At 49.1% G+C, this 14,772-nt stretch overlaps 3 protein-coding genes across 3 annotated transcripts; 1 reads left to right on the forward strand and 2 right to left on the reverse strand.

Moving 5' to 3' along the window:
- Positions 1–221: 221 nt before the first annotated feature.
- F4817DRAFT_357524 (eukaryotic translation initiation factor 3 subunit I) lies at positions 222–1,504 on the reverse strand (the record flags this gene model as incomplete). The annotated part of the gene is made up of 5 exons (XM_049305930.1): positions 222–365; positions 426–767; positions 838–1,318; positions 1,399–1,421; positions 1,478–1,504. 5 exons carry the CDS (start codon positions 1,502–1,504, stop codon positions 222–224), a joined length of 1,017 nt encoding a protein of 338 aa, XP_049160846.1.
- A 217-nt stretch (positions 1,505–1,721) lies between these two features.
- F4817DRAFT_331851 (formate-tetrahydrofolate ligase) lies at positions 1,722–6,241 on the forward strand. Its single transcript, XM_049302574.1, has 5 exons — positions 1,722–2,945; positions 3,032–3,052; positions 3,130–3,167; positions 3,239–5,769; positions 5,820–6,241. The coding sequence occupies exons 1-5, from the start codon at positions 2,351–2,353 to the stop codon at positions 5,926–5,928; spliced, it is 3,294 nt and encodes a 1,097-aa protein (XP_049160847.1). The 5' UTR covers positions 1,722–2,350; the 3' UTR covers positions 5,929–6,241.
- Positions 6,242–7,365: 1,124 nt separating this feature from the next.
- F4817DRAFT_314052 (uncharacterized protein) lies at positions 7,366–13,950 on the reverse strand (the record flags this gene model as incomplete). The annotated part of the gene is made up of 2 exons (XM_049300343.1): positions 7,366–11,598; positions 12,700–13,950. 2 exons carry the CDS (start codon positions 13,948–13,950, stop codon positions 7,366–7,368), a joined length of 5,484 nt encoding a protein of 1,827 aa, XP_049160848.1.
- Positions 13,951–14,772: the final 822 nt, after the last annotated feature.

A 14,772-nucleotide genomic window follows, 5' to 3' on the forward strand; every position in this document is an offset into this window, starting at 1 on the left:
CCCGGATGGATGGATGGATGCAAGTTCTGGCTAGGAGAACGCGGAATAATAGAAACGAGGACACAACGCCGGATATCTTCTATCTATCCCTTTCTCCCGCTTTCTATCTCGTAGCGACGATTAACGGGTGTGCGTATGTACGTCACGACGGAATGGCGGGATGATTCGGGGAGGAAGAATAGACGGGGCCAGAAGAGCTATACGCTACGCGCGTGTTCTTATTATAGCCTGTTCTCGCGCTCGCGCTCGCGCTCGACCTCGTACCGGAAGTCGAAGTATCCCTTATCGAAGTGGTGGATACGCACATAACCGTCTTCTCCGCCGCTGGCGTAGCCCTTGCCTGTGGGGTCCGCTGCTACGGTGTTCTGTTGCGTTGTTAGATGTGATTTATGAGCACTCTAGGCTGGGGAAAAAGTGAAACATACCAAAGGTCCGAAATGGCCTCTTACACGACCGATCTCATCCTCGAAAATCTTGTGGTAGAAGCGCGCTTCGAATTTTCCTTGGCGAGCTGCGGTCGTAGTGACGTCCATGGCGGCCTGTCCACCACCTAGGATAACGTAGTCCTTATTCGGGGTAATGCATGCGCTGTTAAGGGGTGTGTCCGTCACGTAGGTCTTGAGGGGCTCGAGGTCGCGCGCGGCTATCAGTCGGGCGGTCTTGTCCTTGGAGGCTGTGATGAAGTAGGTGCGGTCGGGCGACCACTGGAGGTCTGTCACTTGCATGTTGAGCTCGTGGATGGGGACATTATCGAGTAGCTCTCCGGTCTGTCAAGGTGGTATATGTTAGATCTCGTCATCCATCTCTTTATATATAATAGCTGGCTTCGCGGCTTACCTTAGCGTCGTACTGCGATACGGAACCATCCTCGTGTCCTGCGATGATGTACTTGTTCAGGTAACTCCAGCCGGCAACGGTTGCTTTGCTCTCATCGCACACGATGGTCAAGGCGCGCTCGTCGCTCTGCTCGGCGTCAACATCCAACACGACATCTAGAACCACGATGGTTCCGAGATGACCCATGCGCTTCTCGGTGACGCCCAGCAGCTGGCGGCCATCGTCGCTGAACTCAACGCGCTTGACAGCCGTGGGGAATTCCCAAGTCTTGAGGCAGCGGCCGGTCTTGATCTCCCACAGGCGGATGGTGTTGTCGGCGCTACCGCTCGCGATGAAGGTCGACGTCGGGTCTACATCCACGGTCCAGATAGCACCCTGGTGGCCCTTATATGTACCTAACCGCTCGCCATTATGGGAAAACCACACGCAGATCTGCTGGTCCTTGGATACGGAGAATAGTAGGTCGCCATCGGGGTTGTATCTGTAGAGGGGAAAAGCGGTTTAGTTAGTCTAGCGAACTTGTCGCGGGGCAAGGATCTGTTTATGCTATGAGAAACATACTTAATTTGGGTCAAGGCCCTTTCCTATAGAAAACTGTTAGAGGGTATTATCTACGATATCAAGAAAGGTGTTCTCTTACGTGGCCTGACAACAGAATAGGTCTCATATTGGCGGTGTTCTGGTCTGTATCTCGTCACCAATCTTGGGGTTGGTTGTATGGAGTTTTTGAATGATTTGTGCGTGGGGCAAGATTTCGCGGATTTTCTGATAACCTATCAGCATCTGGACCCCACCAACGTTACTCATCGTCACGTGAGTGGCTATACAAAGGCTTGAGATTCGTGGTAGCCAATCACAATTTGTAACATAGCACTATCCTAGTAGGTACCTAACCTAACCCTGACAACCTTATCTATCATGTACATACCTAGGTAAATTTAATCTCATCTATGCATATAGAAGTACCTGTCTACCAAGCACTTTCCATGTTGCAATGAGAATTAGATGAGCAGAATATCAGGTTCAGTGGATTGCTGCTTCCGTATGAGAAACAGGTTAGACTACGCGATCAGGACATTGAGCGTTTGAGTCATCTCAGATAAAGAGATATTTTTTATTTTAAAGCTCGGTACCTATGTAGAGGGAAAGTGAACTTCTCGCTAAACAAGAAGACTTCTACCGAGCCATAAAAATTAGAATAGCCTCTCATACATATTTCTACACAACATGAACATGAATTTATAGAAGATGGAAGCTTTATCCCACCACTCCTTTTTCGCTTCGAATATATCATACTATCTATTTTCTAGGTGATATTCGTTTGATTCCTATTATGGTTTATTTAACTATATCTTTTTTTTCTTATAACTACTCGATGTTGTGGGCATTATCATTCTATTCGATGACTGTTACTTCAGATCCTTCTAGATTACTGACACTAGCATTGTAGTAATTGTACGGTACCTAGCAGCAAACTCTATCGTATAGCGTGCTAGCCTTGGAACTAGCAGCTATGGCTCTAGCCATTGCAAGCATCAGTCGATGCTACCACAATTTTCATCCTCTCCCAAGTCCATCCGCACAATTCATACTTCGGCCGGTCGCACGCGTTACCACTAGATTCGCTGTAACTCGGCCGACTAACACTCCGCTTTGTGGGTCCCGAAAAGCCTGCAGCTTGTCAAATTGCTTGTCAAATTGCTTGTCTAGCAGTTGTGAGCTTCTATTTGCGGTCCCGGTCCAAGCGAATCGCTCATATTTCGCTCCCCGGATTTCAGCTTACTCTCAACAACGTGCCCGACTCACAACATCTGCAAATACCCGTCGAGGGTTGTATCAGTTGTGTTGCACAAGAACAGGCTCAGGCTCATCTAATTACGCCTCAATAGAAACGGCGCAACGGCATTGGCCACTTGTCTCATTGTCGCATTTGTCGCATTTGTCGCATGCCTCTAATAGACATTTTTCAACGAGTTACCCCACTATGACTGCTGTTAGGTTAGATGGCACGGCCATCGCAAAGAAGATCCGCGAGAGACTGGCCGCTGAGATAGTCGAAAAGCAAAAGTCCAATCCTAAGTACCAGCCATGCCTCAAGATCATCCAAGGTTTGTAATTACCATACCCCATACTCCATACTCCGTACTTCTATAATTCGGATATAATAGGTACTAACCTTTGTTACCTCGTATAGTCGGTGATCGATCTGATTCTTGTATGTCTTAATCCGGGGTTTCTGACTCAACCACCGTAAGCAACCTGTGCCGCAGCTAATTCTCTCTCTCTCACCAGCAACATATGTTCGCATGAAGCTTAAGGCCGCTCGAGAGGTAGGAATTTGAACTTTAGCATAATGCCCCACATATAATACTCTTAACCTAACCATTGTGACTCATGAAAGGCCAATATTACCTGCGATCTCCTGCATTTCCCTGAGGATATTACCGAGGCCGAGCTCTTGGCACAGCTACACGTCCTAAATAATGACTCTACCGTTTCCGGCATCCTAGTTCAGCTGCCCCTGCCCAAGCATGTCGACGAGTACATCATTACTTCCGCCGTCGCAGATGAAAAAGATGTCGATGGTTTCGGTACCACAAACATCGGCGAGCTCGCCAAGAAAGGTGGCCACCCATTTTTTATCCCCTGCACTCCCAAGGGAGTCATGGTCCTTTTAGAGGAAGCAGGTGTGGACCTGAAAGGCAAGGATGCTGTGGTTCTTGGCCGAAGCGACATTGTCGGTAGCCCGGTCAGTTACTTGTTGAAGAACGCCGACGCAACCGTCACTGTCTGCCATTCTAAGACTAAAGACATCGAGGAGAAAGTAAAGAAGGCAGATATCGTCGTTGCCGCCATTGGCCAGCCGGCCTTCGTAAAAGGAGAATGGCTCAAACAAGGTGCCGTGGTTATCGATGTAGGAACCAATTACATCCCTGACGCATCTAAGAAATCAGGCCAACGGCTGGTAGGTGATGTAGAATTTGAGTCGGCTTCCGAGGTTGCTTCCTATATCACACCGGTTCCGGGTGGTGTGGGACCTATGACGGTTGCTATGCTATTGCAAAATGTTGTTAATGCAACCACCATGTATTTCGACCGACAAAAGCAAAGGCGTATCGTCCCGCTTCCTCTCAACCTGCGTACTCCAGTCCCCTCTGATATTGAGGTTTCGAGGTCACAGCCACCGAAGCCCATCACGCGAGTCGCAGAAGAGATTGGTATTGCGCATCATGAGTTGGAACCCTATGGCGCATATAAAGCCAAGGTGGACCTCACCCTTTTAAAGCGTCTGGAACACCGTCAAAATGGTCGATACGTCGTAGTTACAGGTATCACTCCCACGCCGTTAGGTGAAGGGAAGTCCACCACGACCATGGGCTTGGCTCAAGCACTGGGTGCGCATTTAGGCCGAATTACCTTTGCCAATGTCCGACAGCCAAGTCAAGGTCCTACCTTTGGTATCAAGGGAGGTGCAGCTGGCGGTGGGTACAGTCAAGTTATACCCATGGATGAATTCAACTTGCACTTAACTGGTGACATCCATGCTATCACCGCAGCGAACAACCTTCTTGCCGCTGCTATCGAGACTCGTATGTTCCACGAGAACACGCAGAAGGATGGCCCCCTTTATCGAAGATTGACGCCGGCAAAGAACGGAAAGAGGACTTTTGCGCCCGTTATGTTCCGCCGATTGAAGAAGCTAGGAATTGACAAGACTGACCCTAACGAGCTCACCGAGGATGAGATCCACCGGTTCGCCAGACTAGATATCGACCCGGAGACTATCACTTGGAGGCGCGTACTAGATGTCAACGACCGCCACTTGCGCGGTGTCACTGTTGGTACTGCGCCAACTGAAAAGGGGCAGAGACGAGATACCGGGTTTGATATCTCTGTTGCCAGCGAGTGTATGGCTATTCTAGCAATGAGCACGAGTCTTGCCGATATGCGAGAAAGACTAGGTCGAATGGTCGTCGCTACGTCGAGGACAGGAGACCCGGTCACTTGTGATGACATAGGAGCCGGCGGTGCATTGACAGCCCTCATGAAGGACGCCATCAAGCCAAACTTGATGCAAACATTAGAGGGAACTCCCGTATTTGTGCACGCTGGTCCTTTTGCTAACATTAGCATTGGGAATAGCTCTATCCTTGCCGACAAGATGGCGCTCAAGCTAGCAGGTACAGAGCCCGACGAGGATCACAACGCCAAGGCAGGATTCGCTGTCACTGAAGCTGGTTTCGACTTCACTATGGGAGGCGAGCGATTCTTCAACATCAAGTGCCGTGCCTCTGGCCTAGTACCCGACGTAGTCGTCATCGTTGCTACGGTTCGCGCCTTGAAGGTGCATGGCGGTGGCCCGTCCATATCTCCCGGTGCGCCGTTAGACCCTGTGTACAAGCAGGAGAATGTCGAGATCCTCCGAAACGGTTGCGTGAATCTCAAGAAGCATATCGAAAATGCTAAGGCCTACGGCTGCCCCGTTGTAGTTGCCATCAATAAGTTTTCCACTGATACTGATGCTGAAATTGCTGCTTTACGAGAGGAAGCCATTGCTGCCGGTGCCGAAGACGCTATCCTAGCAAACCACTGGGCCGAAGGTGGTAAGGGCGCCGTAGATCTTGCCAAGGGAGTTATTGCCGCTTCTGAAAAGCCAAAGGACTTCAAGCTACTGTATGATGTGGGTGAGGGTACTATTGAGCAACGCATGGAGACTATCTGCCAGAAAATGTACGGCGCATCCGCTGTTGAATTTAGCGAGCTTGCCCAAAAGAAGATCGACACATACACGAAACAGGGCTTTGGAAACCTCCCAATCTGCATCGCTAAGACGCAATATTCGCTCTCCCATGACCCGGATCTTAAGGGTGCACCTACCGGCTTCACCGTCCCAATTAGGGATGTGAGGATGGCTGCAGGTGCAGGATATCTGTAAGTGTATTGGTATGTCCCTGTGTAGATCATGAGCTAAACGTGAATAGGTACGCGCTTGCTGCTGACATCCAGACAATTCCTGGCCTACCTACTGCCCCGGGGTACCTGAATGTCGATGTTGACACCGAGACAGGCGAGATTGATGGACTCTTTTAGATGCTAGACAGTCCTTGGTGTATGCTTATACACATTCGTTATAAACAAGAACTAGCGTAGATGCGGTACGAATAGATATCAACTAGCTAGACGGGGAACTTTATGCATTTGGGTAGCTTCGACGGATTCAACCACGTAGGAGCATCGGGCCAGGGGAAGTATACTAGATACGGCGACTCGAGGGCCGGCGTTTATTATACATGATACCTTCAACAGTAGTGTATGCCGCAGGACTATCTGCTGCGGTCATACACGCCCAACATAGATAGTAGGATACTTAGGAATAAATGCGATGAATTAGGTACTTGTGGAACTTGATTTGTATGTTTATTGTATGTTCATTGTATATTTATTGTAGAGACTACGAGCTAATATTAGCTCGGGTGTTCCACTATAACTTGTTTCTAGGTATATATATATAGGTATATACCAAGGCTCTCCAAATATCCTCGCTCACATGTCCTAGGTTCCTCACTGACGAATACTAGGTACCGTATTCATCCCAAGGTAGACAGGTTAAGAGTAATAAAGATTATTGATTCGCTATCCTCGACTGACTACCTTCCTAGTGACCAGCATGATTATGCCTCCTACTCTATTCGACTCACTTGGCATTCATTCGCATTCCATCCAAATGCTTTCCTACTTCCCCCCCCCCCTCCTTCTTCTCGCTTCCATATTTCTCTTCCTAATCCTACGTCGTCGCGGTAGTTCTGTAGACTACACATACATCAAGTATGATATCACCTCTCTCATTACTCTGCGCCCCTTTTTTCTTCTTCTTCCTAGCTATCTTTCCAACATCGAAAACTCGACTTTCCGATAGTTTTCTTCTACTTAAGTAGATAAAATAGATGTAGTAGGTAGGAATAATATTGGCAACCCAGTAGGTAGTCCCCGCCAAAAAACACAGAAGAAATATGTGCTTGCTTGTAGATAGAAGCCCTCCCTCATGTAGGGTATTAGCACGCTTGCTGACCTGTGGGTTCCATTTTGCAACATCGAATTCTCGCCGGTATTAAATAGGTAAGGTACCTAATGTATGTACGCTTTATCCCGTATTGGTGTTCATCCACCTATGCTGAGCTTCCTAGTAGAAGAAGAAAGAGAATATGACAATGATATTGATACTCGAGTTCGTATCTCATGAATCATTCGAAACTTCATCTGCTTAGTGTGGTCTGGTTTTTGTCTTTTCTGTCTGCTGTCCTTTTAGAATGGCGCTGCGGGTTTTAGGTCCGAGCATGCCAAAAATCGATTAAAGGAGTCGAGTAGTTTCAGAAGAAATACCTAGTGTATAAGGGTAGAGAAATGAGGAAGCTAAAGATAAAGAGGTCTAGCTTTCCAACGGGTATCCATCTCCATCGTACAACCATCGCTCTAAGTCAATAGTACGAGACCGTATAACGGTCACACCTAGTTGTTCTGCTTTGCATATCAGGTTGAAGCCGACGAGATGGCTGGCTTCTTAGCATCGGGTTGTTCTGAGCCCGTGCTCCCAGGCCCTTCGTCCAAGTTCCTCTTTTGACCAGCGATTTGGTCGACTACGCCTGCACTGGGCGGTGCAGGACTGCATATATTGGGTACCGGCGCAGGTGCGGATGCAGGCGCGACGACCTTGCTATGTTGCTCGTGTTGCCCAACACCTCCGTTGCTATTGACAGGTCCGTCCTCACGCAATCTCTTCTGTCCGATTTGATCAACGACACCTGCGCTAGGTGGTGCTGGAGTAGACATGTTAGGTGTGGGGGCTTTAACCGGCTCCGGTCTGTCGGCAGTTCCTTGACTATGGCTGAACGCATCGTCGTGTGGTCGCTTCTGCCCCACGATTTGATCAACAACTCCAGCACTTGGTAGCGCTGGACTAGAAACATTGTGCATTGGTGCTGCCGGTACGCCTGGACTTGGCAAACTTGGTGTACCTGTTGACTCCTTGCGGATAATAGAAGGTCGACTAATTGAGTTCACCCCTGGGCGCGAGATACCCATCGGGGTTGGACGTTGGATTGAAACACCGGGGCGGGTAACTGATGGCGTTGGCCTTGTACTAGTTGCCGAGATAGTTTGTGAGGGTATACTTGGTGCTGTTCCTTGACTAGTTTGAGCGGTCCCCGTTGTAGGAGTAGGGGGCTGAGTTGGAGCCGGTGATGCGGATGGAGCTTGTCGCGGAACCTGTTGCGGAGCTTGAATTGCCCCTGAAGGCGGGGGTGGTACCTGGAGGCTATGCGCTCTGCGCGCATCTGCAATTATCTGCGTGACAGACTTAACCATCAATCTGTCTGCCTCCTCCCAGCCTTGAATCGGTCCAGCATTTGGCAACCCTTGGGCTCGGTTAATAGCCAAGTCCACGATAGCCTCTGCTTGGTCTGTCTTCTTCCTAAGAGCGACAACCATAGTGCCCCTAAAGTTCCTGATTCTACGTTGTATTTCAGCTTCAAGCGTGGCCGCAGGTGCTGGACTTGGCGTTGGCGCGCTCGGAGTCGGCGTTGACTTCGCAGCATTCGGTAAAGCTGAGGCGGGAGCGGGAGAAGCAGAAGTTGCCTGCTGTTGTCGCTTCGCTTGCATTTCGGTAATCATATTTTGTACCGCGTTAAATAGTGTTTTTTCGACTGATTCAAACCCAGGAGGCACACTGGTCTGGACCGATAACCCTCGCGCACGACTTATGGCCGAGTCAATGATTTGTGCAGCATGGGGTGTCTGCTTCGAAATAACGTTTAACATATTTCCCCTAAACTGAGCAATGGCTCTCTCGATTTCTGGTGATAGCGGTGATCGAACTATGTTCTCAGGAATACTTGATACCTGTTGCGATTGCTGGTGTTGCGAGGGAGGTTGCGCTAGGGGTTGTTGCACTGGAGCTGCAGGTAGTGCCTGAGGGTTTTGTACTGCAGGAGCTTCTGATTTGACGGGAATATTAGTTTGGGGGGGCGGTTTCGCGTAAGGCGAGCTGTAAGTACTTTGCTGGGCGTTATGGGATTGCCTGGCCAGATACCCAGGGGGCAATTGTGCAGGCGCGGGAGATTGCGTCGAGTAAACTGGCTGGACGACTGGTTGGGAAGATTGTGCTGAAAGGGGTTGAGGAGGTTGGTTTGTAGGAGGGTGGTATCCCGTTGGTATCTGCTTTGTGTCATTGGTATAGTGTGATACATTATGGCCGTAGTTGTAGTTGCCCGCGGGTAAGTAAGAACCGTTTTGGTAATACTGTGTTGATAGCTGCGAGTGAAGGTGAGCTGATCCAAGCTGTCGATCTGGTGAGCTTGCTTTGCGCTTCTTTCCAGCATCAAGCTCAACGCCGGGAACACGAGACCAAAGTCCGGTTCCCTCAGCCTTCTTGAAGGCTTCGTTCCCAATTAGATTATGCCGAACACTACTTTCCCATCCTTTTGTCTCAGCAGAGAAGTAGAACCATGGATATTTTGACATGATTCTCTTGTAGATTTGTTTTAAGGTCAGGCCATCTGGAGGTCCATTTGTTAAGGCCTCATCAATCAGAACACCATAATTCTTAGTAGGTTTCTGTAGCTGCTCTTCGGTGAAGTCCTCCTTTCGGAGCTCCAAAGGCGGCGACTTCGGCCGGACCTTCTTCTCTTTCTTTTCTCTCGCCCGCCTCTCAGCATCAGAACCTTCTTCGCCTTCTTCCTTTGGCCTTCGTTTGTTATACTTTCTCTTCTCCGGCTTGTCCCCGTCTTCGGTGAGGGGATTCTTCCTAGGTCGGCCTACCGGCCGTTTGATCTTCTCGTTTTGTCCTTGCGGGTCTTGAGGAATAGTCTTCTTAGAGGTTTCTTGCATCTGCTTCTTAAGCAGTCGCCGTTCCCTCTTTGACATTATCCCATCTTTGGGCGGTCGCCCTGGACCACGCCGCTTCGGCATATCAGGATTCATAAATTGGGACTGATGCATGTCCTGAAATTCAGTGGAGTTCATCATGCCAATATTCGACTCGTCTACTTCGTCAGATTGTAGCTCAGTGACTCCTTGATCGTCACCTTCTTCGTCTTCACCTTCACCGTCATTTTCGCCTTCACCCTCGCCATCTCCTTCTCCATCACCTTCATCAAACCCGACGACAGGGGTCGGTACATTCTCAATCTCTGATAGCTCTTCGCTTGTATCCCGGAAGTTCTCATGGTCAGAGTGTTCAAAGTCAAAGCTCATCTCTTTGCCTCCGATAGACATACGTTTACTCGAAGTCTCTTCCTCGTGATACTCCTCGCCGCCTGTCTTACCTAGTTGAACACCGTTGAGGATAAATGTGAACTCCACATCTTTGATTTGAAGTCGATCTCCGCTCCTGAGGGTAACTGGATCGTCGAGACCGTAATGCGTGTCATCGCAGAAAAAACCGTTCTTGTGTAGGGCAACAGCCTCAAATACGCCTCTCTTCTCATTAAATTCAATCTTAAGATGTTGTCTCGATATACCGCGAGTTTTACTTGCGATATCCGGCCCGGGAGAATGAATACCCACGAATGGGATGTGAGAGGGCGACGGTTGTAAGGTGCCTAAATCTACGGCGGCGGCTCCGGGGGTGTGGGAAACATATTGCCTGTTGGACTTGACATGGTCACTTTGAGCGTCTTCGTCACCGTTATGAGACCTATTCGCAGAACTTGGGCGGCGCTTCTTCACAGGTCGCACATTATCTTCACCATCCGACTCAGGACCTAGCATGCCACCTTCCTCGCTCACATAGGATTTACTAAACTTCCCGCGGTCGACGTTGAGGGGCGTCGGGGGAGGCAATCCATTTCTCGCATTCTCTTCCACTTTGCGTCTGTAGTTCAACTCCCTCTTCTCATCCCTCCTGGCTTGATCCATGGCCCGTTGATCGCGACCAATAATGACAGCGTAAGTAGTCATCTGAAAAACACTATCGGCAAATTCTATCCTGGCAAAAGATTCTAACTTTTGGCTGGCGCTAGTCGATGTGCGGTCGCCGCTTGTCGTCACAGCATCGCTTTCCTGGGGAGTAAACGAGGCCTGCAAGGAGACCTCGGAGGGGGCTACAATGGAGGGTCCCTGATTCTGGAAGAGGGCCGAACTAGCCTGGGCGATATTCATAATATAGGCATTGGGTTGTACAGTACCCTGGGTGTGTCGCAAGTTAGAAGACATATTTCGAGACGAGAAGTCTATGCCTGCAGGTTCGGGGTCGGTAGTCGCGACAGCTTCCACTTGGTTGCGCGATCGCTGTGTATTGTCTAGTATCTGGGTTCGATCGAGTTTCATAGGAAAGGTATCTGTAGCTACGCCCAAGTTGGCAGAAGCTAGATGGACGGCCGAGGTGAGTTCAGAGGCTCCATTCGTAGCTGGTAGAGGCCCGGTAGAGAGGTCGGGAACATCGTCATTATCGCCAATGTTCACTTGGGTCGCTGCCGGCGTAGAAAGGGGGGAGACCGTAGGGGGCGAGGGCATTGAATGCATCTCTTGAATATCATCGCGGTAGGTATCTTGTTGAGCCGAAAAAGGCATCGGCGCATTCGCATCGGCAGTGGCAGTGGCAACAGATGCGGGATCTGGATCGGCTGCGGGCGGCACGCTTGGCGGCGGAGAGCCATGATGTACTACTGGTTGGCGACCAGGATAGGTCGCGGCAGCTATGGACGAAGTCATCGCTGTTGAATTGAATACAGCTCCTTCGTCTACGGCGTGCCGGTTTGGGGTTTGCTAGGGAAATGGTATGGAGAGTTGAAGGTGGGTGTACTGCCAGTAGAAGGGAACGGGATTGTTGTGACCGCCTTCCCGCAACGTAAAAAAAATACAGCAAATGCTAATGACTTCCAATGGCTCTAATGGTCTGACAGTGCCAAACTTCTGATTTGATTTCCCCGCCAAGGCCCTTTGCAGCCACTAAACAGCCACTAATCTGTAAAGGTACTGGTGCTCTTTCTGTGCAGGTTCGGATAGAGCTTGTTGGCTAACTGTGATTGGTTGTGATTGGTTGGTAGGGGGTGAACTAATCGGCGCTTTAAAGCTGCTAACTTGGTTAGGCTGTTAGCTTCTGCAGCAGTGCAGCAATGCAGCTTCTCCTCGAACTCTATGGTCAACTGCGCTTTATTTTTGCAGCTGTTTCCAGTCTTACACCTAGACGTGTGTAACAGATAGATATGATAAGAAAGTATCCCGTCAATCATCTCGGGCATCTTTCCGAAGGATTGGCAAATACACCCATACTTACACCTCCCTTGGTCAATTGACACGAGACTAATGCAGATGCCCAATATGTACTGCTCGAGTGTACATATCGGGCTTCAAGGCACATCGAGTCAGTTTAGATGTATAGAAAGATGAGAAAAGATGAGAGCAAACTCAAGTAATCGCAAGATTGAGTCCATATTCGCATTGCATGCTCGTAGTAACTTCAATAGATAGATTCGAAACATGCACGTCACTAGTAAATTTGTACGAACCTTATAGTATCTCACAAAGGCGTAGCATTAACATTTACCACAGTACAGTATTAGATATGTCCATTCAGCTTTCTTTTACAGATCACATGAGTTTAGTTGAAGCCCGAATATTATAAGACTCTTTACTACAAAAGTTGAACATAGGTAAATCATACTCAGAGCGGTACCTAGGTAGTAACTAACACTGAGATATCTAGAATTAGTTTGTATTACATCACGATGTCTGTCGTATAGCGGCCTTAATTCATATATTTGTTGAACAGGCTATTGTATTCTCAATGGTAAAAGTCGTACATGCTCCTTAAGCGTGTAGCAGCGGCCGTCTTTCGCCTGGCCGGTGATTGCTTCTCTTCTCTACCCAATCCGCAAACTTGTAGGCCCAATGACAGAGCATCCCAGCTACAAAACCAACAGCGTCGTTCTTGAAAGCCAAGATACCTGCCGTAGTCATGAGCATGACAGTCCACCTTTCTGACCTTTCTTGGTCCGAGATGTTCTTATGCCTTTTCTGTTGATCCTGATCTACTGACGACTCCCATAGATCCGAGGCGCCGTGGTTCAGGCTCTGGCCCACCTTTGCCAGTTCCAGACCGGCAGCGATGACCATGATACCCAGAAGGCTCTTCGGAAACCCCTTCAGAAGATCCAATAACGTCTCGCCGAAGACAATACCGAGTATCATCTTAAATAGACCCAGTAAGATGATGCTTGCACCGCTCCGCGCACCAAATCTGTACTGTGCCGCGAGGCCCCCGGCCCCATGACAGACAGGCATAGCACCAAACCAACATCCCAAGAGGTTCATACCGGCGACGCTGATGCCGAGGGCAGTGACGCTGGGTGCCGGCAGATTCGGTAGCAGATCCGTCGCGAGGGCACTCGCGGCAATGATCGAATTTAACGTCGTCAGTGGCAGCTGCGCGATGCCCATACCGATAGCATCAGCACTCCACCACGGAAGTGCAAACCAGGGGTGCCAGACATGGAAATGCGGTAGATGGTAGGAGCTCGTAGCAACAAATATTATGGCAAGGACTAGGCCGGTAACGAATATAATTAGGGCGTACGGAAACCGAGATGCTCTCTGGGTCAATATGAGCAGCAAGAAGGCGGCTAAGGACCAGGCGAGGTTGTCGAGAGCGAAAGCCCAATTATGGATGAAGGGCTGAAGCAAAGAGGTACCCGCGGAGATGACAAGGGAGAGACCGGCGCCGAACTGGATTCCTTTGACTACGGGAATGGGTATTATACGCGTAACCCAGTGCAATAGACCTGTAATGCTCAGAAGCAATACGATAATAGCTACCACGCTGCCTGCTGCTACGGTTTCGCGTTCCGAGGCGTGAGAGGCTATGGCTGCCGCTGCGATGGCCTTCATAGGCTGTACCGGTAGGGGAATACCGAATACGACACCGGTTACGAGGTTGAAGAAGCCGGAAAACACAAGGGTTGTCGATAGCGAGATTGAGCCGTTGACCGCGAGGGTGATCATAAGAGGCAGAAGGGTACCTAGATCGCCGAGCGCGCCCGATATCTCAGCAAGCGGCGAGTTACGTACAGTTGCGACATTATTGCGATGGAATCGCTTGATGTTCGAAATGAAGGCCATGGTTCTTTTCGGCTTTGGCCATATGTATCGGCGACTTAAAGATCATGTCAAGCCATACACTTTACACAACCTGACTTTACAATCATCAGGATGTGAGATCGGAAAGGTTTCAGCTCCAACTACGTCAGCGCGGAAATACCTTGCAACTCCGCAGGCTCTTCGGAGCTACCCGAGACACGGGCCCCATGATTTTTGCTTCTCGCAGTTACATACCTATCATATCGCCATTTTCGACATGTACTACTTTAGCTAATTAATTGCATACATGCACCTATGTAAGACGAACTCAGGAGGTATAAATAGCATTGGAGTTGATGAGTAACTTTAAACGTTACTATACATACTAATGTCAAGTGAGTATGTAACGTCGATAAATTATACACTTGTGCAAGCTTTAAGCGGTAGTATTAATGGATCCCTCCACTAGTAGCACTAATAAAAAAGTCACTGAACAAAGAACTTTGAAATATTTTTTTTTTCCTCTCTTTCAACCTCGGTAACATAGGTACCCGTTACGCACGCAACGATCCAGTCTCGACGCGGAGTAGCTCTGTAAGAGGCGAACAGGCAACGTTCTAGAATGGGTGTAACAACGGAAGCTGAGTATTTCACGGGTCACATTCCAAATCCAGCAAATAGCTGTTGACTCGAGACTTATAACGTCCACACCTAGTTACATCGCTACCAAGGTCCAAGGATTTGGCCCACGATATGCTTTCCTAAAAACGAATGGCGCTCGCTCGATCGATTTAGTCCGTATAACTATAGGTACTTATACTACTTTTACACTTAACTACCTTATACATTTTTATCTCGTAGTTA

The sequence above is a fragment of the Daldinia loculata genome (assembly GCF_022478755.1).
Source record: "Daldinia loculata strain CBS 113971 unplaced genomic scaffold F4817scaffold_13, whole genome shotgun sequence".
Taxonomy (NCBI): domain Eukaryota; kingdom Fungi; phylum Ascomycota; class Sordariomycetes; order Xylariales; family Hypoxylaceae; genus Daldinia; species Daldinia loculata.